Source organism: Megalobrama amblycephala, linkage group LG19 (genome assembly GCF_018812025.1).
Source record: "Megalobrama amblycephala isolate DHTTF-2021 linkage group LG19, ASM1881202v1, whole genome shotgun sequence".
Taxonomy (NCBI): domain Eukaryota; kingdom Metazoa; phylum Chordata; class Actinopteri; order Cypriniformes; family Xenocyprididae; genus Megalobrama; species Megalobrama amblycephala.
The window spans coordinates 12,871,122-12,892,275 of record NC_063062.1 but is presented as its reverse complement, the minus strand read 5'-3'; the positions used below and the strand labels follow the sequence as shown (position 1 = coordinate 12,892,275).

Sequence of the window (21,154 nt, the reverse complement as noted above, 5' to 3'; positions counted from 1 at the left end):
TTTTCTCCTTGTGAACTACGTTAACTGTAAAGAGGGCGTAGATTAGTCTTTGAAGGCAGTGAAGGTGTCACGCGCTTTAGAAAAGATTCATTCGAAACCACCACAACTAATCATCATATAAATTATTTCTTTATAGAAAACATTTTTTAAAAAGTTCTGACTGTTAAGGAAAGCTAATTATGGTCGTCAAACTCGTCAGCATATTTATTTTAGGGGACTGCGCACACGGACATCATACTGTGTATTTATTTTTCGGGTGGGAGGAGGTTGATAACAATAACCCATAGCAATAACCCTTTCGCACCACGTGAGCGGAAGTGTGTGACATCATCAAAACAGTGTACGCCTGGGTAGCGTCTGTTACCCTGTCTGTATTACTACATTTAGGGATTGTTTGAATTCCACGCGCTATGTTCCGTTTCACGCGTGGCGTTGGTCGCTCCGACTGACCGCTCTGTACCGAGTGCGGCGACTTTGTTTATTTCTTCGATAGCCAATATCGAAAAACGCTATGGTTGAGCAATCGGATCGCGCTCCGCTGCTGGACTGGGAGGAGGTTCCCCCGGCCGAACTTGCCCCATCGGTTCCATCACCGGAGACTGGGGATGCAATACAGTCCGGTCTATCGAGTTACCCGGCCGAGGGCAGTGTAGGAGCAGATTTCTCCTTAAACAGAAGCCCAGCGAGACCGAATAGTGTAACAGCTGTTCCAGGTGAAAGTGCACATTCTCCCTATGAGCAGTACAGCGGCCCGGGAGGAGATGCTTCTGCCACTGATGAGGAGGGAGACTGCGCCTTTCATGGACTGTCAGTCAGGGATCGGAGGATCACGGGGTCTGGATGGGAAGAAAAAGATCAGATTGTTGCTGTGTTCGTTGTGACTTTCGACACCAGATCGGGTGAGGTTAATCATCAGATACTGTAAAATGACTGAGTGAGATAAAAAATTGTATATGTGGCAGATACAAACAAGAACGTCAGAGATGATGATGAAGAGGAGGAGAAATATCTAGTTTAAAAAAAAAAAAAAAAAAAAAAGAGTTATTATATTTTTCTCTCTGCTGTTTGTTCTTTAAATATCATAGGATGTGAGAACAGGTTTAAAGATTAATTTAAGTTGTAAAAGATTCATCTAAACACTGAATGCACACAAAAACAAATCTTGAATTACATCAATACTTTGAGAAATCATGTATGACCAATATTTTGTTTAAATTAAGCTTTCATTTCAGCCTTTCTTTTATCCTTTGCTTAGTACAGGGTTCCCACACCTGTTGACCATATCAGCAATACTTTTACAATAAGGTCTCATTTGTTAACAAGTTAATGTATTAACTAACAATAAGCAATACATTTGGTACAGTATTTATTAACATTTGTTAATGTCAGTTAATAAAAAGTCATTCATTGTTTGTTCATGTTAGTTCACATTGCGTTGACTAACAAATACAACTTTTGATTTTAATAATGTACCCTGCCTGGCCCCCCAAAAAAGTCGCTGTTTGGATTTTAATAGGCAGATACTTACGAATCATTATTACAGTGATTATTATGTTTCTAGCATGTTATATGTTTGGATAACGGTTCTTTTAACCCTTAAAGATGGAGTGTGTAGCTTTTAATTTCTTAAACAACATCATGGCCATATTGCAGGATGACAATGCTGATATTCATCAGGGTTAAAATTGTGAAAGAATGGTTCAGAGAGCATGAAGAATAATTTTCAAACATGAATTGGCACCTCTGAGTCCAGACCTTAATTTCATTGAAAGTCTTTGGGATGTGCTGAAGGAGACTTTAAAGAGTGCTCGACTCTTGCATTGTCAATACAAGATCTTGACCAAAAATGTATGCACCTCTTGATGGAAATAACATCACAACATTTATTTCCATTGAGAGGTGCAACATTTTTTGGTCAAGATCTTGTATTGACAATGCAAGAGGTGAGCACTCTTTAAAGTCTCCTCCAGCACATCCCAAAGACTTACACTGAGGTTAAGGTCAGTGCTGTTAATGAAAGGTTATGCTGAACTACTTATGTCTACATTCAAAAATTATATACTTTTTATGAGACTTTGTTTCTTTATTGCAGTCTCCAAACAGTTACACCACTTATGTTTGACTGCAAGCTAACAAAACATATCAAAATGGCTTTTAATTATGAAACTGAAAACTTATAGTTCATCATATTTATAGTTCATGTGTGTGACAGAGGCATCCCCATTTATCCCATATGGGAGGATGTTTTGTAATATCATATGTAAGGAAATGAACAGAATATGAAGTGAGAGTTGTATAAGTCATCCGGCTGACTACTGTACTGTTCTTAGCCAACTTCCTCTTTTGGTTCTAGTTTTGCAGAGAAAGGCATTTGGAGAGTTTTTGTGTTCTTCTGCAAACACTATTTGACTAAAACCTGGTCCAACAGCTTCACACTTGTTTACATATTCCCTCATTGTGTCTTTCACAGGGAATATGATAGAATGGTGCCTACCTCAAGATGTGAATCTGGAGGGAGTAGAGTTCAAGTCAATGGCCAGCGGCTCTCATCGGATCTCAAGTGACTTCATGTAGGAATCTCTTTCTTAAATCCCATTGCATTTATAAACAGCCGAGGGCAATTGTAACATTTTTAACCTGTTCCTACATAACGCACTGCTGCAAACCTACCTTCCTATAACATACATTTGATTTAGAAATTAGTAAAACACACTACAATAATTTTCTGCACAGTTTAAATAAAGTTTAAGTAAGTATGACTTATTTTTTTTTTTTAATAAATCTTCTAAATGAAATTCAGATAAAATTTAGTCATGTGATTTCTATTTCATATCTAGTGTTACATTTGCCCTGGACCTCACATTATAAAATCCTTTATGGTTTCTATCTGTTATTCATGTTACATTTTAACCAGCAACCTAGAAAGGGAATAAATGATTTGAATCCAAATATTGGCCATTAAAAAAGTGAACTGTGTGTTGTTGTTGTTCTCCATCCCATCCTGTTACATAAGGTTTGACTAATTGTTTTGTTTTGTAATGTGTTTGTCACATTCATCAAGATAATTTGTAATCACGATGCAAACTGTTTGATTAGTATATTTTCATATTTTCATTCTTGCATTCAAACAGGATAATTTTGTATGTAGATTAATCCAGATTAAATGTGCTTGTCTCTTTTTGTAGATATTTCCGTAAAGGCTGTTACTTTGGACTAGCGTGCTTTGCCAACATGCCTGTGGAAAGTGAGCTGGAACGAGGAGCTCGGATGAAATCTGTAGGGATTTTGTCTCCTTCTTACACACTGCTATACCGTTACATGCACTTCCTGGAGAACCAAGTCCGGTGAGTGTTTTCTTGCGTCATGTTTTACATTGTTATGTCCCCATCTCTCACTCTTTTGCACGCATCATTACTATTTTAAGGTGTTGTTATGCATTAAACATAAACTCTTGAGTTGCATATGAAGTCAGTCGCCACCTTGGAATTATAAGGTTCTATCTGCATTCTGAGCAGTTTTGAGATATTGAGCTTCAAAGTTTTTTCATTCCATATAGCAAAAATTATATGAGGAACAAGTTTCTTTCAAACATGAAAATGACAGAGACCCTAAATTTATTCTAATTGTACAATATCAAAATCCTCTCAAATTTTAAATAGTGATTTTTGGAACAGCTGCAGATAGAACCTTCTAATTCTAAAAAAATAATTTTTTACTTGAAATTTTAAGGTTCTATCTTGCAAAACATGAATTTAAAGGTGTCATCGAGCGTTTTTTTACAAGATGAAATATAAGTCTAAGGTGTCCCCTGAATGTGTCTGTGAATTTTCAGCTCAAAATAACCCATAGATTTTTTTTTATTAATTTTTTTAACTGCCTATTTTGGGGCATCATTAACTATGCACCGATTCAGGCTGCGGCCCCTTTAAATCCTCACGCTCCCTGCCCCCGGAGCTCGTGTTTGCCTTAAACAGCATAAATAAAGTTCACACAGCTAATATAACCCTCAAAATGGATCTTTACAAAGTGTTCGTCATGCAGCATGTCTAATCGCGTAAGTATGGTATTTATTTGGATGTTTATATTTGATTCTGAATGAGTTTGAGGCTGTGCTCCGTGGCTAAAGCTAACATTACACACTGTTGGAGAGATTTATAAAGAATGAAGTTGTGTTTATGAATTATACAGACTGCAAGTGTTTAAAAATGAAAATAGCGACGGCTCTCTTGTCTCCGTGAATACAGTAAGAAACGATGGTAACTTTAACCACATTTAACAGTACATTAGCAACATGCTAACGAAACATTTAGAAAGACAACTTACAAATATCACTAAAAATATCATGATATTATGGATCATGTCAGTTATTATTGCTCCATCTGCCATTTTTCGCTATTGTTCTTGCTTGCTTACCTAGTCTGATGATTCAGCTGTGCACAGATCCAGACATTAATACTGGCTGCCCTTGTGTAATGCCTTGAACATGGGCTGGCATATGCAAATATTGGGGGCGTACATATTAATGATCCCGACTGTTACGCAACAGTCGGTATTATGTTGAGATTCGCCTGTTTTTCTGAGGTCTTTTAAACAAATGAGATTTATATAAGGAGGAAACAATGGAGTTTGAGACTCACTGTATCTCATTTCCATGTACTGAACTCTTGTTATTCAACTATGCCGAGATAAATTCAATTTTCCATTCGATCCATTCACCTTTAAGTAATATTTTTCAAGAAACGCAAACAGTTTACTTATATTTTGTTTTAAAACATAAAATTAGTGTTGTAACAATGTGTTGATATATATGAGAAAGTTAGATTTAATGCTTTCTATGACATTTATTTCACATTTTAGGATGAATAATTATTTTCTTGTTCAAGTTAAGCATAAAAGGCAGTGCCAAATATTTTGTCCAGTGCAGATGTTCATTTAGGTAGGAATATGGTGGATAATTAAACACATTATTGCAGGAACCATTAGTTTAAGTTTCATTTGGTTTAGACAGAAAGCATCTACTGTAATACCAGGACTTTATTCCACAGAAAGTGGGACAGATAAAATGTTTTTTTTTTTTTTTTTTTTTAGAGATTAGTTTGGATTAAAAAGTTACCCAGATATTTAAAAGGTTTTAAGTTTGAAATAGTTTTAAGTTTGAGATAGATAGGTAGATGGAATTTGTTTAATTTTGATTCCCTTTTCATCTCTTCAATCAGTTAAAATTCAGCATGCTAAAACTGCAATATAAATCCATGTTTCTCAGCCCTTTTTATAATGTCTGCTGTCTAATTTCTGACTCTAAATAAAGCAAGTCCCTGTTAAGTGCAATGCATTTCATAACAACACCATTTAAAGGTAGAGTAGGTGATTTCAGAGAGGCTAGCAATAGCAAGCTAGCTTTGATATAAGATCCCACCCTCCCTTCAGAGCTCTCTCCAAAGCCACGCCTCCTCCAAAACACATGAACGCGCACAGCCAGAGCAGAGTCTGCAAAGCGTCACGAGAGACGCCGTTAAATTACCTCATGTCTCAAAGCACATAACATCGTCCAATCATTGCATTAGGACCGAATGCAATGATTGGACGAACACAGAAGATATGTACATTTTTTAATTGATTGCTGAGGGTGGCACTGTTGCCTTAAGCAAGGAGGTCCACAGGTTGAGTCCCAGCTAAGCCATGAGGCCTTTCTGTGTGGAGTTGCCTGTGTCTGCGTGGGTTTCCCTCACAATCCAAAAACATGCAGTAAAGGTGAATTGGAGATGCTAAAAATTGTCTGTAGGTGTGAGTCCCAAGCCATGTGATGGGGTGGGTTGGGGATTCATGGACAGTCTTTTGCGTATGGCATGAGATGGCCCATAGAATCACCAAGAGTTGGGTAAACCTGAAATGGTTAATGAATGAATTAATTATTGATTGCTATCAGGATGTGAAGAGAGTTTCAACCAGTATAACAAAAAGTGTTTATGAAAAACATTGCCTACACTACATTTAATTCTGCAAATGCATTCTTACAGGCACCAGTTGCAGTGTCCAGGCCAGTACTCTCCACTGGAAGCTTTCTATGAGGATAAAAAGGCAGTGTTGCCCCCAGGAGGGAACGGTTTGGTCACAGCCTGCCCAACCAGTGCTCTTGGACCCATAGTCAACCGCTGCATGCATCCAGAGATGAAGGTTTGAAGATATAACCCAGTATTATCTGTCACCAATCAAAACTTTTTGAAGGATCTCTCTTTTAAATATGTTTTGATGAAAGTAGTTTTAGATAATTAATTTTTTTTTTTTTAAAGTTATTTTTTTAGTTTCTGAAGAAATCTAGGCCAGGCCACTCAGGGAATTTTGTGTTACTGATTAATCTGGGTGCATTACTTCTGCGTCTCCTGGCAGCAATAAGCATGGGAGAGCTCAGTTTCGTGAAAAGAAAAAAAGAACTATTGTGAGACAAATTTCTCTGTGTAAAAACCACAAGATCCTCTATTGTTAAAGAAGAATTCCATATGAGGAGATACTCTTGTTGAAATATATGGTGATGCATACTTGAGCTCAGAACTAGATTTGGTTATGCTGTTTGTTGAATAAGGCCTTGAATATGTACTTTCTAAATCCATGCTTATGGTTTTTATAGTTACATAAAATTGCTGGTAAATGTATGAAGTACACAAAAGTACATCAAATTATATTAAAAAAGTAGTTGAAAAGAAATTTCTCTTTGAACTTTGAATAACTGCAATATGCAATGATAAGCCTCTCAGAGGATTTTAAAAACGATACTAGATAGAATGCCCACTTCTATTAATCTGCTAAACAGCCATGATTATTGGCTGAATAGACCTTAGTCACGGCATATTGAATTAAACGTAGATGAAAACAAGGCTGTGAGGGATAGACTTACAGTCTTATATATTTCGAATATTTGTCAATTATATCTGTAAGGGCCGGTTTAATATACGTGGTGTGTCCGCAAGTGGAGTCATTTAATAAAAAATCTGATGCAACAAATCATGGCAATTTTCTCGTCTCTGTACACTGATTAGATTACACACCCGGCTGGCTGCATGTCCCAGTTCATCCGCTTCTTTGGAGAGCAGATTATGGTGCTGTGGAAGTTTGCTTTGCTCAGGAAACGCATCCTTATTTTCTCTCCTCCCCCTGTCGGTGTCGTCTGCTATCGAGGTGAGAAAGGAAACTCGCTTACATGCACATTGACACATGGCTGCCATAACGTTTCTGCTTATTTTACATAACAAATTAAAATATCTTGAGAATCCAGTGTTATAGATTATCTACATGCACTTGCCAATGTCTTGGAATTGTCATTAGCTATGTTTTTTTAATGCAAATTTTGGGATATCACATAAAAAATGCACAAGTATAAATGGAAACATAGCTAATGATTTGCGCATTTCTTTTAATCTGTGACTATATTATAAAAATATGTGTGTTTTCACATTTAACTCATGATCATTTTGCTATGTAATGTTTTGCATCCATTAGTATACTGTTGCTGCTGCCTTGCTAATGTGTCCATTCCTGGGATGGGCATGTCTGTTCCGGAGTTCCGCCCCTTCTTTTACATCAATGTTGCTGACATCACTGCTCTTGAGGCTGAGCCGTCTTATGTGGCCTGTAAGTGTCCCAGTCAAGAGAAGGACTGAAGTTGGCAAAATTCATAATTCCACAGGCACAAAATGTTTAACCATTGATGTAAATAACATTTAAAGGATTAGTCCACTTTTAAGTAAACTTTTCCTGATAATTTACTAACCCCCATGTCATCCAAGATGTCCATGTCTTTCTTTCTTCATTCGAAAAGAAATTAAAGTTTTTGATGAAAACATTCCAGGATTTTTTTCCATATAGTGGACTTCAATGGGCACCAAACAGTTGAAGGTCAAAATTCATTTCACTGCAGCTTAAAATTGTTCAACACGATCCCAGATGAGAGATAAGGGTCTTATCTAGTGAAACCATCGCCCATTTTCTGAAAAAAAAATTGAAAATTATATAAGTTTTAACCAGAAATGCTAATCTTGAACTAGCTCTCTTCTTCTTCTCTATTTGAATTCCAGCAGTGTAGACGCTGCTAAGTGTATTACTGCCCTCCACAGGTCAAAGTTTGAAGTTTAATTTTTATATGCAATATGCTAGTTCAATAGTATATAACAATTACTTTAAACTTTGACCTGTGGAGGGCAGTAATAATGTTGAACAATTTTAAGCTGCAGTGAAACGAATTATGACCTTCAACTGTTTGGTGCCCATTGAAGTCCACTATATGGAAAAAAATCCTGGAATATTTTCATCAAAAAATTTAATTTCTTTTCGAATGAAGAAAGAAAGACATGGACATCTTGGATGACATGGGGGTGAGTAAATTATCAGGAAAAGTTTATTTAAAAGTTGACTAATCCTTTAAGTCGTAATAAGTGTAGTTATTGTTTGGTCCTCAAAAAACAAGAACCATTTCCTCCAACATCAGTATTAGTTGATAAATTCGAGAAAGAAGAATGTACAGTAACTTAGTATTAGTAAGAATAAATCAGTGTGATTTGCATTTTAGATTGCATTTATTTGGGTTCTCAGGTACAACAGAGAAGATCTTTGAGGAAAAGAAGGAGCTGTATGATGTCTACATTGACAATCAGAATGTAAAGACACACAGAGAGAGCCTCCAGCCTCTGCTCAGACTCAACAGTGCAGACAGAGAGAAGTATCGCAAGCTGTGTGAGCAGAGGTACACCAGCCTTTTAAAATCTGAAAGGCTTATATGAGGAGAAAAAACACATGAAAACATAATTCCACAGGCATATGAATGATTATGTTGCTGTTGTTGCAGGCAGATGCTGCTGTACTCTCAAGAGGTGGATGGAGACTGCGCATCCAGTGAGGAAGACCTCTTCATTTTGTAAGTGATGGAAATACACACCTCAGTTTATCACATCAGTGGTTTTTAGTGAGACAGAAAGAGCGTTTGGAAATGGAAGAACAACTCAATACACTTTAAATTTAAATAATTTAAGCTTTAAAGGTGCTAAAGAGGATGTTTTGTTTTATACATTTTTGCAATATTACTTGAAACTGTCTTTACTAACTGATAAAAGACTATTTATTAGGTGCACTGAAAGTAATAATGTTAATATACATCATCTGTGCACGAGGTAGGGCCTTAAAAACATCAGCCAATCGTTTACGCGATCATCGCGTGAACGATTGGCCCTCTGGCTTGTCAATCACTGCCATTACGTTCCTTGTGAAAGATGTGCGCGGCTGCGCACTCCAGTAACTTTCCACACTCCACAGGCGCCGCATGCAATGTTTTTGTCAGGAGACAGGAGTAACAACTGCAGATTATGAGTTACCTGCGGTGAGTCCGACATAATGAATCCACTAACACGACACGGCGAATGCCGGTGGTAAACACTCGTGTTCCAATACTCGTGCACGAGTTTTGGGAGGCGTTCCCTCGAAATGAGCTGTGAAGGAGGGGGGGTTGTTCTTACGCATGCGCTCATTTCAAAAACTCACTAACATGGTTTCTCAGTTGACGAAAAGATCCTCTTTAGCACCTTTAAGTTTGATGAAACCATATATGTGACCCTGGACCACAAAGCCAGTCATAAGTCGCACGGGTATATTTGTAGCAATATCCAACAATACATTGTATGGGTCAAAATTATCGATTTCTCTTTTATGCCAAAAATCATTAGGATATTAAGTAAAGATCATGTTCCATGAAGATATTTTGTACATTTCCTACAGTAAATATATCAAAAATGTATTTTTTGGGGACTTCATTTGGACAACTTTAAAGGCGATTTTCTCAATATTTCGATTTTTTTTGCACCCTCAGATTTTCTAATAGTTGTATCTTGGCCAAATATTGGCATATCCTAACAACCATACATCAATGGAAAGCTTATTTATTCTATAGCTTTCAGATGATGTATAAATCTCAATTTCAAAAATTTGACCCTTATGACCGGTTTTGTGGTCCAGGTTCACATATATTGTTTGAAAATTGATGTAAAATGCAAAAATGCAACTATATTTCCATACTTTGAATTGTGGATAGTTTGATTAAATCCATTTCTCTTTCTACACCACAGTTCAAAAGTTTGGGGTTAGTAAGAATTTTTTATGTGTACCAAGGCTGCATTTATTTGACTAAACATTCAGTACAAACTGCAATATTGTGAAATATTATTAATTTAAATTGACTGTTTCTATTTAAATATATTTTTAAAAAAGTAATTTATTCTTGTGACCAAAGCTGAATTTTAAGCATCATTACTCCAGTCTTCAGTGTCACATGATCCTTCAGAAATCATTCTAATATGCTGATTTGCTTCTCAGAAACATGTTGAAAACAGCTGTGCTATTTAATTTTTTTCAGGAAACCATGAAAGTCCAAAAGAACAGCAATTTATTTAGAATAGAAATTTTTTGTAACATTATAAATGTCTGTTACTAGGGTTGCATGATATATATCGGCCACCATATTGGTATCGGCCAATATATGTTAATTTTTTATTTTATCGTTATCGGCCCGTTAAAAAAATTTGGCCGATATATTAAAGCTGATAAATAATGGATTATTTCCTTCAGCTGAGACACTTCAGATGGTTTTGAATTGCTTAAAATATGATTGAAATCACTTCAAAAAAGAAAAATACAGTGCAATGTACAACGCAAGTCTGTCATATAGGCTACATAATATTATAATGAGAACATTATAATTATGTGCTTGAGACTTTTGTTTTTGTAATCAGGCTCTCAAAAATTATATAAAAATTTGGATTTAGATTTATCGGCCAATATATCATTAATTGGCTTTCAAATATAAAGAATTATCGGATATCGGTATCGACCAAAATTTTCATATCAGTGCATTGCTAACTGTTACTTTTGATTCATTTAATGCATCCTTGCTGATTTAAAATTAACTTTATTGACCCCAGGTTTTTGAATGGTAGTATATTTGATGTAAATTTCATAGAAATAAATTGCATTGTAAATGTAAATTGCATTATGCTTTGCATTGAGTATGTAAAAAAAAAAAAAAAAGCCTTATTTTATGTTAGTAACATGAAGCAACAACTATTTCTTGAGTGTCTAAAATTGTTTCTTGTGAAAAACAATGGAAAAATAACATTTATTTTGTTGTAATTAATCTGAATGGAATTTGCCACTGTTTGTGATCCAGGTTCTTCATGGAACAGAACAACAGAATCTTCCAGACTCTGTCCGAGTTGGCGGGGAGCGCCGATCCTACCCTGACTGCTGAGCACATGAGAGCCATGGGGCTGGATCCTCAGGGCGACCGCGGTTTTCTCGTCGACCTGCTGGAAATCTACGGCATCGACGTCATGCTGGTTATCGACAACCCCTGCTGCCCGTAAGACTCTCTGTCTCTGCCGCTCTCTCTGGAGCCCATTTTCTATTTGGGCTACAACACACTGCCTACTGATTACCTGCTTTCTTTTCTCTCTTTCTCTGGCTTGGCTATCTCAGGAGCCATTCCTGACACCTCTGGACCACACTGATACTGCCAACACCAACAAGGTGCAATCCAACTGCAGGCTTTTTGTGCACTTTGCGGCCAGTCAATCCAGTGACATCTTTCTGCTTGTCAGTCTGTCTGTTTGTGCGCTTAGTATCCTTCCAGCCATCTTGGATTTCTTCTCGACTCTGCCTAAGCTTGTTTCCAAAACATGATCTCTGTGCCTCTCTTTACTGCTTTTCAATCTGTGGTCTTCAGTTGTGACTTTGTTCTTCTAGCCAGTGCTGTCTGGGGGAACTGATGTGACGTCCCCAGTGGATATAAATCTGCTTCACTCGGACACCAGAGAATCGGAAAAGCAACTCTCACTTCCTGGATCCTCCTGTTTTTTGCTGGTAACGACGGTTTGGTAAAGTCTGCTTTGAATGTCATATCCGTATTTCTAAAAGTTTTATGGTTGTTGCATATAATACACTACTGTGATGGTGAAGATTTTCACAATCTCTGCCACATTTTTTGAACTTAATCATGTACATGTGAACAGTCATTTCGTTTTGGGGAAAAAACTGTCATCTGTCAGTGTGTTTGTTGTGTTATTTGTGATCTATTGTGCATGAACAAAGAGACACATCAGTTTTGCTACTGTAGTTTGGCACAGAACTTATTCATGTATATGAATGGGAATGAACAACACTGTAGAAGGTTCTCGGTCATTCTTATTTCACTCCCCAAATGTTGGCCGATGAATGTGATTTGTCATTTCAATGCCTCCCATTTGCTGTTATTACGCCCACTGAACGGGTATCATTGTACTAAAAACTGATGAAATGGAGTTGTGTTTTTGTTGCTGGATAGGCCTTTAATCACTATCACCCTTGTCATTGAATGTAAATTGTACATTTAATGCACCGGCTGATGCACATATGATGCAAATGGACACAGAAATGTGACATTCAGCTTAACTTGCTCTGAAGAAACGATTGTGATTCTATTCCTGTCTTTGTCATTAGTGAATGCTCATGATTATTACTCGTGAAAGACTGTATATATTTGGGGTTTCTTATTTAAATGTATTGGGGTCGATCATTTCAGAATAACAGCAGCAGACTGGCCTTAAAAAGGCTGATTGATTGTGAATTTGTGTGTGTTTATATGTTCATCCTGTGAAAACCCAAAATAGACATTTAATTATTCAAATGATTTGTAGAGCTGCATTAATATAGGTGAAATTTAAAAGAAAATTTAAATGGAAACGTATTTACTTGACCTATTCAGTTTACATTTTAAAGTCTCTATCCATCTAAATTTCAACCTGCTAACGAAATAACACATTTCTGAGGAATGAGTGCAGGCACTCAGGTTTGTAACAGTTTGATGGTTCTTAAATTGCATTGAATAAAATATTTAAATTAATCAATAATACTGTTGCTTATAACCTAGATTTGCTTAAATGTGATTTTTTTTTTTTTTTACATTTAACTATCAGAGAAATTAAGAGAGAACTTCTGTATTTTAAATCCTCTTGAAGGATGTGGGTCGGTTATTTAGTGTCTGATTGTAAATGAATGGAGAATGTAAAGTAAGCAGCCATGTAACATAATTGTACAGGTTGAATTGTCTGGTATTGTGTATGTGAGATATTTTTTGTGCGTTATCTATGTGTTACACAAGTCTTTGTCATAATAACAAGCGAAATGAATGTTGAGTTTTACTCTACTGGTATCACAAAGCACTAGTGTAATGCCTCTGTCTTACACACTACCTATACAGTAATACAAACAGCATGTGTCTGTTGTTTTAAAGCCAGTGATTCTTATTCACTGCCATTTTGAAATAAACAGCTTTCTTTTCTAGCACATGCTTTGTCTGCACAGTATTTGGGGGTAGTTTTAAGACAAAATGCCTGATAACCTAAATGCATGGAAAAGTCTTTAAAAATAAGAGATTGATAATGTCTTTATTTCTTGGTCCTTATCTGGTTGGATATTTACAGTATTGTGTATCGTTTCTTAAGCAAGTTCTACAGCCATGTTTGCGCTCTCAAAATAAACCAGCAGGGACTATAATACGTTAATAACAGTATGACAACCTCATCCATGCTGTTAAAAAACCATCAAAATGACACCATTAATGAGACATAAACTTACTTTAAAGGATTAGTTCACTTTTAATAAACTTTTCCTGATAATTTACTCACCCCCATGTCATCCAAGATGTCCATGTCTTTCTTTCTTCAGGTCGAAAAGAAATTAAAGTTTTTGATGAAAAAATTCCAGGATTTTTCTCCTTATAGTGGACTTCAATGGGCACCAAACAGTTGAAGGTCAAAATTAGTTTCAATGCAGCTTCAAATTGTTCTACATGATCCCAATTGAGAAATAATGGTCTTATCTAGTGAAACCATTGCTCATTTTCTGAAAAAAAAAAAAAAAAATTATATAAGTTTTAACCTTAAATGCTCATCTTGAACTAGCTCTCTTCTTCTTCTCTATTTGAATTTCAGCAGTGTAGACACTGCCAAAGCCTGAAATAATTGTTATATACTATTCAAACTTTGTCCTGTGGAGGGCAGTAATACGCTTAGCAGCGACTACACTGCTGAAATTCAAATAGAGAAGAAGAGAGCTAGTTCAAGATGAGCATTTAAGGTTATATCATTTTAATTTTTTTTCAGAAAATGAGCAATGGTTTCACTAGATAAGACCCTTATTTCTCATCTGGGATCGTGTTGAACAATTTGAAGCTGCAGTGAAACTAATTTTGACCTTCAACTGTTTGGTGCCCATTGAAGTCTACTATAAGAAGAAAAATCCTGGAATGTTTTCATCAAAAACTTTAATTTCTTTTCGACTGAAGAAAGAAAGACATGGACATCCTGGATGACATGGGGGTGAGTAAATTATCAGGAAAAGTTTATTTAAAAGTGAACTAATCCTTTAACACATAAAACTGCCTTTTCATTTAAAGGGATAGTTCAACCAAAAATTAAAAACTTGTCATCATTTACTCACACTCATGTTGTTCCAAACCTGTAAGACATTTGTTCATTTTCAAAACACAAATGAAGATATTTTAAATGAAATCTGAGAAATTTCGTTCCCTCCACTGACAGTCCAAGCAAATACCACTTTGGCGCTTCAAAAAGTTGGTAGAGATAGTAAGAGATTGTAAAACAAATCCATATGAATTGAGTGGTTTAGTCCCAATTTTCTGAAGAGACACAATCGCTTTATGATGAACAGATTTATTTTTTTACATATAATATTGATCAGCGAACATAAATAGAAGTTCAAATGAACCTCATTGGTTCTTGAATGTCAAGCAAACATGCTTAAGCTTCTTTTTACCATAAAAGATGTGTGCACTGATGAATGTTTATATGTCAATAAAAGCCTAAATTCAATCTGTTCATCATATAAAGCAATCGAGTCTCTTCAGAAAATTTAGACTGAACCGCTCGATTCATATGGATTAGTTTAACGATCTCTTTATAAACTTTTGTGTCAGTTGCGTAGCTGTCTATGGAGGGAGAAAAAGCGCTCCGATGTAATTTAAAATATCTTTGTGTTTCAAAGATGAACAAACGTCTTACAGGTTTGGAACGAAATGAGGGTGAGTAAATGATGACAAGTTTTTCATATTTTTTAAAGTCCACAGAACACAAATTGTTCAGTCAGAGTATGATGACTCAAAGTTCATTTAACTCCACTGGTTTGTTTTCCAGTTTTAGGAAAACATCTCAAAAAAATCAGCAGTCCTCTCCACAATTTGTTACATAACCACTGTCATCACTGAGCCTCTGCAAGCTGCTCTCTGCGCTCTGCATTGCAAAAGAATCTCAGTTTCCGTGGCAACAGTCTCACTTCCACAGACATTGCCTCATATTCCTCATTGTCAATGTCATAAAATCCAGCGCCCTCCTGTGGACAGGAGAAGAAAAGCAAAAGATGAGAACGGCTGTATCACAGCATAGATCAAAGGAGAAATCTGTTCCAAAAAACATACTGACCTCTGGAAGATTGAGACGAGCAGCACTGGCTTCTAACTGCAAAGTATTTTCTATGGACTCCATTGGGTTCACTGCTTTCTTAGTCCTGCATGACATAAATCAATATTCATTCATGTCCACAAATATATTCTTTAGGGGTTTGAGAGATGTTATAAAAGTTCAGATTGCAAATTAAATATGTAATTATTGGAAAAATAGTAATTTAAAAATATACTATTATATATTTAAATTTACCATGAAATCAAAAAAGACAATTCTTATGTTTTTAAAGGTGCCCTAGATTCAAAAATTGAATTTACCTCGGCATAGTTAAATAAGAGTTCAGTACATGGAAATGACATACAGTGAGTCTCAAACTCCATTGTTTCCTCCTTCTTATATAAATCTCATTTGTTTAAAAGACCTCCGAAGAACAGGCGAATCTCAACATAACACCGACTGTTACGTAACCCAATATTTGCATATGCCAGCTCATGTTCAAGGCATTAGACAAGGGCAGAACGTCTGGATCTGTGCAGAGCTGAATCAACAGACTAGGTAAGCAAGCAAGGACAATAGCAAAAAATGGCAGATGGAGCAATAATAACTGACATGATTCATGATAACATGATATTTTTAGTGATATTTGTAAATTGTCTTTCTAAATGTTTCGTTAGCATGTTGCTAATGTACTGTTAAATGTGGTTAAAGTTACCATCGTTTATTACTGTATTCACGGAGACAAGAGAGCCGTTGCTATTTTCATTTTTAAACACTTGCAGTCTGTATAATTCATAAACACAACTTCATTCTTTATAAATCTCTCCAACAGTGTAGCATTAGCCGTTAGCCACGGAGCATAGCGTCAAACTCATTCAGAATCAATGTAAACATCAAAATAAACACTGTACTTATGCGATTAGACATGCTGCATGACGAACACTTTGTAAAGATCCATTATGAGGGTTATATTAGCTGTTTGAACTTTTTTTATGTTGTTTAAGGCAAGCACGACCTCTTGGGGCGTGGAGTACCAGATTTAAAGGGCCACACACCCTGAATCGGCTCATTTCTAATTATGCCCCAAAATAGGCAGTTAAAAAAATTAATAAAAAAAAAATCTATGGGGTATTTTGAGCTGAAACTTAGACTTAGACACCTTAGACTTATATTACATCTTTTAAAAAAAAGTTCTAGGGCACCTTTAAGGAATATTGCAGCGTCCTGTCACTCACATGAAATCACAGCATGAGCAAACCACATCCATCCAATTAATTCCCAACGGACAAAATCAAGCCCCGCCCTATATTTTTCAATGTTCGAGAAGCCATTTCACTCAGACATATACGTCACAATAGGGAAGAAAACACTATCGCAACATCCGTTTCATGACGATTTTTAAATAAAAGTTATAGAGGTAATGGAAGTTCAGCAGACAGAAAGTTTGCTTTATTTTCCATTTCTCTTTTCACAAGCAGTCTTGTGAAGGACACTCACCCCTCAGTGATGAACTGACCGACTGTGAGGGAGTCTGGGTCCAGAGATATCAGCATAGAATCATCCACACGCTGAAGACAGTAGACAATACCAATCAGAACAAAATCTCAAGGCTATATTACATTTAGATATACAAAATATTCCAATAAAGAGTACTATGTCAGTACTCACTCTCTTCACAGGGTTCTTATTGTGTGTGCTAACTGAGAGCTCCAATGTGGAAACGTCCCTGCTCTCCCATCGCTCTGGCTCGGGCTCTTTCGGTGGCTCTACCAACACAAACAGATTTAAACGAATTAAATGCTACAGATACACTACAATTTCCCTGATTTGCTTAGTAATAAGTCTAAACCTGCTTTGAGAGTTAAAGTAACATTATTCCTATTAGGGCTGGGTTGAAAATATCAATCTTAATTGATTCTCATTTAGTTCCTCCTGAACAAAAACAATGAGCTTCTGCTGCATTTACGCCATGTCATAACCTTAATTACTGTGACATTTGACCCGGAGCTGTTCAAATCTTCAGACTTGGATTTATGCACTTCTATGGCAAAACTATCAACGGTGAAATGAATCTGCAGCAGTCAGGTGGTACAAGTAAGATCTCTGTAAGTTGTTTACATTTGTTATTATTGTAATGTTGCGTGTTTTGAGACACGAGGTAATTTAACACTGTCTCTCATGACACTTTGCAGACTGCTCTGGCTGTGCGCGTTCATGTGTTTTGGAGGAGGCGTGGCTTTGGAGAGAGCGCTCTAAAGGGAGGGTGGGATCTTATGCTTTCAAAGCTAGCTTGCTTTTGCTAACCTCTCTGAAATTGCCTACCTACCTTTAAATCCCATTAATTAATTTGAGTTGGTTTTCATAAATCGCAGTAAGCTTTCTGCTTTTACTTTTGATATGAAACAAAGTTTCAGCTTTCAAATTCTGTCAATTATCATTTTATAACAAATTTAAATAATAAATGTTATTTTAGAGCTCTTTAATGAGGTGTGACAGATCGCTGAAACTGCCTCAGTTCAAGCTGCACATGAACCAATCATCTCTTCCTCTTCTTTACTACTACTTATAATTCGAAATGAATGAATGATCATCAGAAGGTATGTTGAAAAGGAAACAGTACTGATATGTATCATGTCTGATGTAATTACAGAGTGTTCTAGAGGAGAATTTTGCTATATATATATGGACTATATTACATATTTATTATATTTTTATTTAAACTGTTTTTCAATATTTAATGTTTAATAAATCCGTCATGCAAACAATTTTGTATGACAGCCACCATTTAAACATTCATATTTAGGGCTGTCAAACGATTAATCGCGATTAATCGCATACAAAATAAAAGTTTGAGTTTGCATAATATATGTCTGAGTAATGTGTTTAAATTATATATATATATATATATATATATATATATATGTATATATATATATATATATATATATATATATATATATATATAATATATAAATACACACAAATTAATGTATATATTTAAGAGAAATATGTTATTTATGTACAAAAAAATTATTTATATATAATATAAATTATCTAAAAAATATAAATAAATTCATATACTTGTAAATATTTCTCAAATATATACATGGATGTGTTTGTATTTATATATACATAATAATTACACACAGTATAGCCACATATATTAGGCAAACTCAAACATTTATTTTGTATGCGATTAATCGTGATTAGTCGCTTGACAGCCCTATTCATATAACAAAAACAAAAAAAACAAAAAAACAATTGGAGTTGAACCATAATTATGGCATTAAAAAGTTATGTTTGTATACAAATCAGTTGTTAATTTAAACCTTCAATATTAGAGTTATGTACCAACTGATGTATAGTTTACAGCATTGGTTAAAAGATTTTTTTTTTCCTTCAGAAAAAATGTCATGTGAACTGAATTGAATCCAAAGCATCTGAATAAAACTGAATCATAAAATTTGTGTCAATGCCCAGTCCCAATTCATCTGCTATATTCTATATGAAGAGATATTTGTAAAAATGATAAAATACCTTCTATAGGAGGGTTCCAGTAGTTCTGGAGTCTGCGGTAGATGCGGTAGAGGAGGTTCGGCCGGGGTGGTATTTCAGTGGGCAGGTCAGGTGGACGAGGAACAGGATCCAAATAGGAGAGGGATGCCTGGTGACTCTGTGGCCACTGCTGTAGGAGAGGAGATAGTCTGATTAATCCAATACTCACTGATATGAAGGCCTCATATATGATGTAACTGAAATATGATCACTGTCAATGAAGGACTATACTTACCTTAAGGCTACTAAACCAATGTGCTGCTCTCGTTTTCAAGGGGCCAAGATACCAATATCTTGACAAGGAAGAATCAAATTAAATCACGTTAGAAATACACATTTGCAATTTGTATTTATTTATGTGAATAAAAAATTAAGCAGAAGCATACTTGCTAATAGAAGAAGCGACATCTCTGAATGCACCCCAACGTAAGCTTAACAAAGCAAACACTGGCTGCTCCTTCTCACCCTAAGAACAGAATTACATTAACTCTGTGTGAAAGAATGAAAATAGTCAATGCTGTCAAGTTCTTATTCAAAATGCCTGTCAAATTCACCTTTATCTGCAGAACATCCAGTGGAACGGTTTCTCCTTTCAGTATTGACAGGGTTGCTGAGGTAATGTGCCTGAAAAACCAGAAACATCTAATTACATTTGATCACAACAAACATTTGGACAAAGAATTTTCTTGAAAAGTCAAGTCATGAGACTTACTGTACTTTATTGTCTGAAACCAGATGCAAACTCTGACTTAGAGAGTTACTGGAACCCAGAGGAATGAAGCCGATTGGTATTTTACTGAAGGTCTCCTGTGGTTATTATAGTAGTTCAAATTCAGAAAACATTGAAATGTTCAACATAACTTAAAGTCTTAAAACAGATTTATTATTAGTAAGTACCTCATCTGCTCTGCGCAGTAGCCCAGTTATCACCTGTGTGAAATACAATGCATGAAAGCATTTAAAATATGCTCAAATTGTCAGAAACCACTTTATGAAGATACTTTTGTACCTCCTGTAATGTCCCATCACCACCAGCAATGATCAGCATATCTGTTTGCTCCATCAATTCCATGAGCTTTTTTGCCTGGCCTTCATAATCAGTCTGTTACAGGATAGAACAACAGATTGCAAACAATCAATAATAAGTTCAAAAAATGCATACAAAAAAAGTGTAAAAAGGATGATAGAGAATAATACCTTCACAATTTTAACCTCCATACCAGCCAAGTGTAAAATAGGAGCTGCATTCTTCTCAAACAAATTATTGGCTTTTCTGCAAAAAAAAAAAAAAGAAAAAAGAAAGGTAACTCTAATAACACAAACAAACCGACACGGCTATGACACAGTGAGGGACATAAATCAGTATATATATATATATATATATATATATATATATATATATATATATATATATATATATATATATATAAATAATCGTACCCTTTACAGGCAGCAGGGTTCAGAATGATTGTGGCTTTCTTCAGATGCTCCTGAGGTCCAATTAGCTGATGACCAAACTCCTGTGAAACCATCAAATACAATATATTTTAATGCAGTATCAAGGTTATTATTGTTGACATAAGCTAAAACCATAAAAACATATTTATTACTTGAAATAAATTAAATATTAAATGGAAAAAATAGCGAGTTTTTTGTTTGTTTGTTTTTTCAAACTAAATATTCCTTACCCTGGCCTCTATACATGCTTCTCGTAGCAGCACACTGTCACTGTGAAAAAGTATTAAAATGAATAAGTACGTCACATGAGTTAAAATGTTTATAGATAGACAGAGAGACGGACAGTCAATACAAACCAGTGCTTTCCATACACCCAGTGTCCTCCATATGACAGCACACACACAGCAAATGTGGACTTTTTCCAGTGATTTCTTAAAGTCCGAAACACTTTCACCACCCGAGCCATTATTCTCTATATACTGACTTTCTAGATATCCCACTGAATGTACAATATTGCACGGAAAAACGAGTAGGACTGAATATGGATCTTCACCGTTGACATTCCATCGTTCTCCCAAAGCATGACCGGTGCAACAACAATATTCCTCCTCAAGGGGAATATCCGTTCCGCATCAATTTTGTGGTTAAAATTA

The 21,154-nt window shown here is 35.7% G+C and overlaps 2 protein-coding genes across 5 annotated transcripts; one reads left to right on the top strand and one right to left on the bottom strand.

The window, feature by feature from the left end:
• Window positions 1-4: 4 nt before the first annotated feature.
• Window positions 5-13,356, top strand: dennd11 (DENN domain containing 11). 4 transcript variants are annotated; one of them, XM_048169435.1, is made up of 10 exons: window positions 5-899; window positions 2,471-2,570; window positions 3,186-3,344; window positions 6,018-6,174; window positions 7,035-7,173; window positions 7,495-7,626; window positions 8,584-8,734; window positions 8,837-8,905; window positions 11,204-11,395; window positions 11,783-13,356. In XM_048169435.1, the coding sequence occupies exons 1-10, from the start codon at window positions 512-514 to the stop codon at window positions 11,799-11,801; spliced, it is 1,506 nt and encodes a 501-aa protein (XP_048025392.1). In that variant the 5' UTR covers window positions 5-511; the 3' UTR covers window positions 11,802-13,356. The 4 variants fall into 4 exon arrangements, with proteins under 4 accessions (XP_048025392.1, XP_048025391.1, XP_048025393.1 ...); XM_048169434.1 differs by having other exon boundaries at window positions 11,779-13,356; XM_048169436.1 differs by having other exon boundaries at window positions 11,512-13,356.
• Window positions 13,357-15,026: 1,670 nt separating this feature from the next.
• On the bottom strand, window positions 15,027-21,111 carry agk (acylglycerol kinase). Its single transcript, XM_048169286.1, has 15 exons — window positions 20,858-21,111; window positions 20,732-20,771; window positions 20,484-20,563; window positions 20,241-20,316; window positions 20,053-20,145; window positions 19,941-19,973; window positions 19,756-19,850; window positions 19,598-19,667; window positions 19,430-19,509; window positions 19,279-19,336; window positions 19,026-19,173; window positions 17,157-17,254; window positions 16,986-17,056; window positions 15,510-15,594; window positions 15,027-15,420 (listed from the first exon to the last, which is right to left on the bottom strand). Exons 1-15 carry the CDS (start codon window positions 20,965-20,967, stop codon window positions 15,289-15,291), a joined length of 1,269 nt encoding a protein of 422 aa, XP_048025243.1. The 5' UTR covers window positions 20,968-21,111; the 3' UTR covers window positions 15,027-15,288.
• Between the last annotated feature and the right edge of the window lie 43 nt (window positions 21,112-21,154).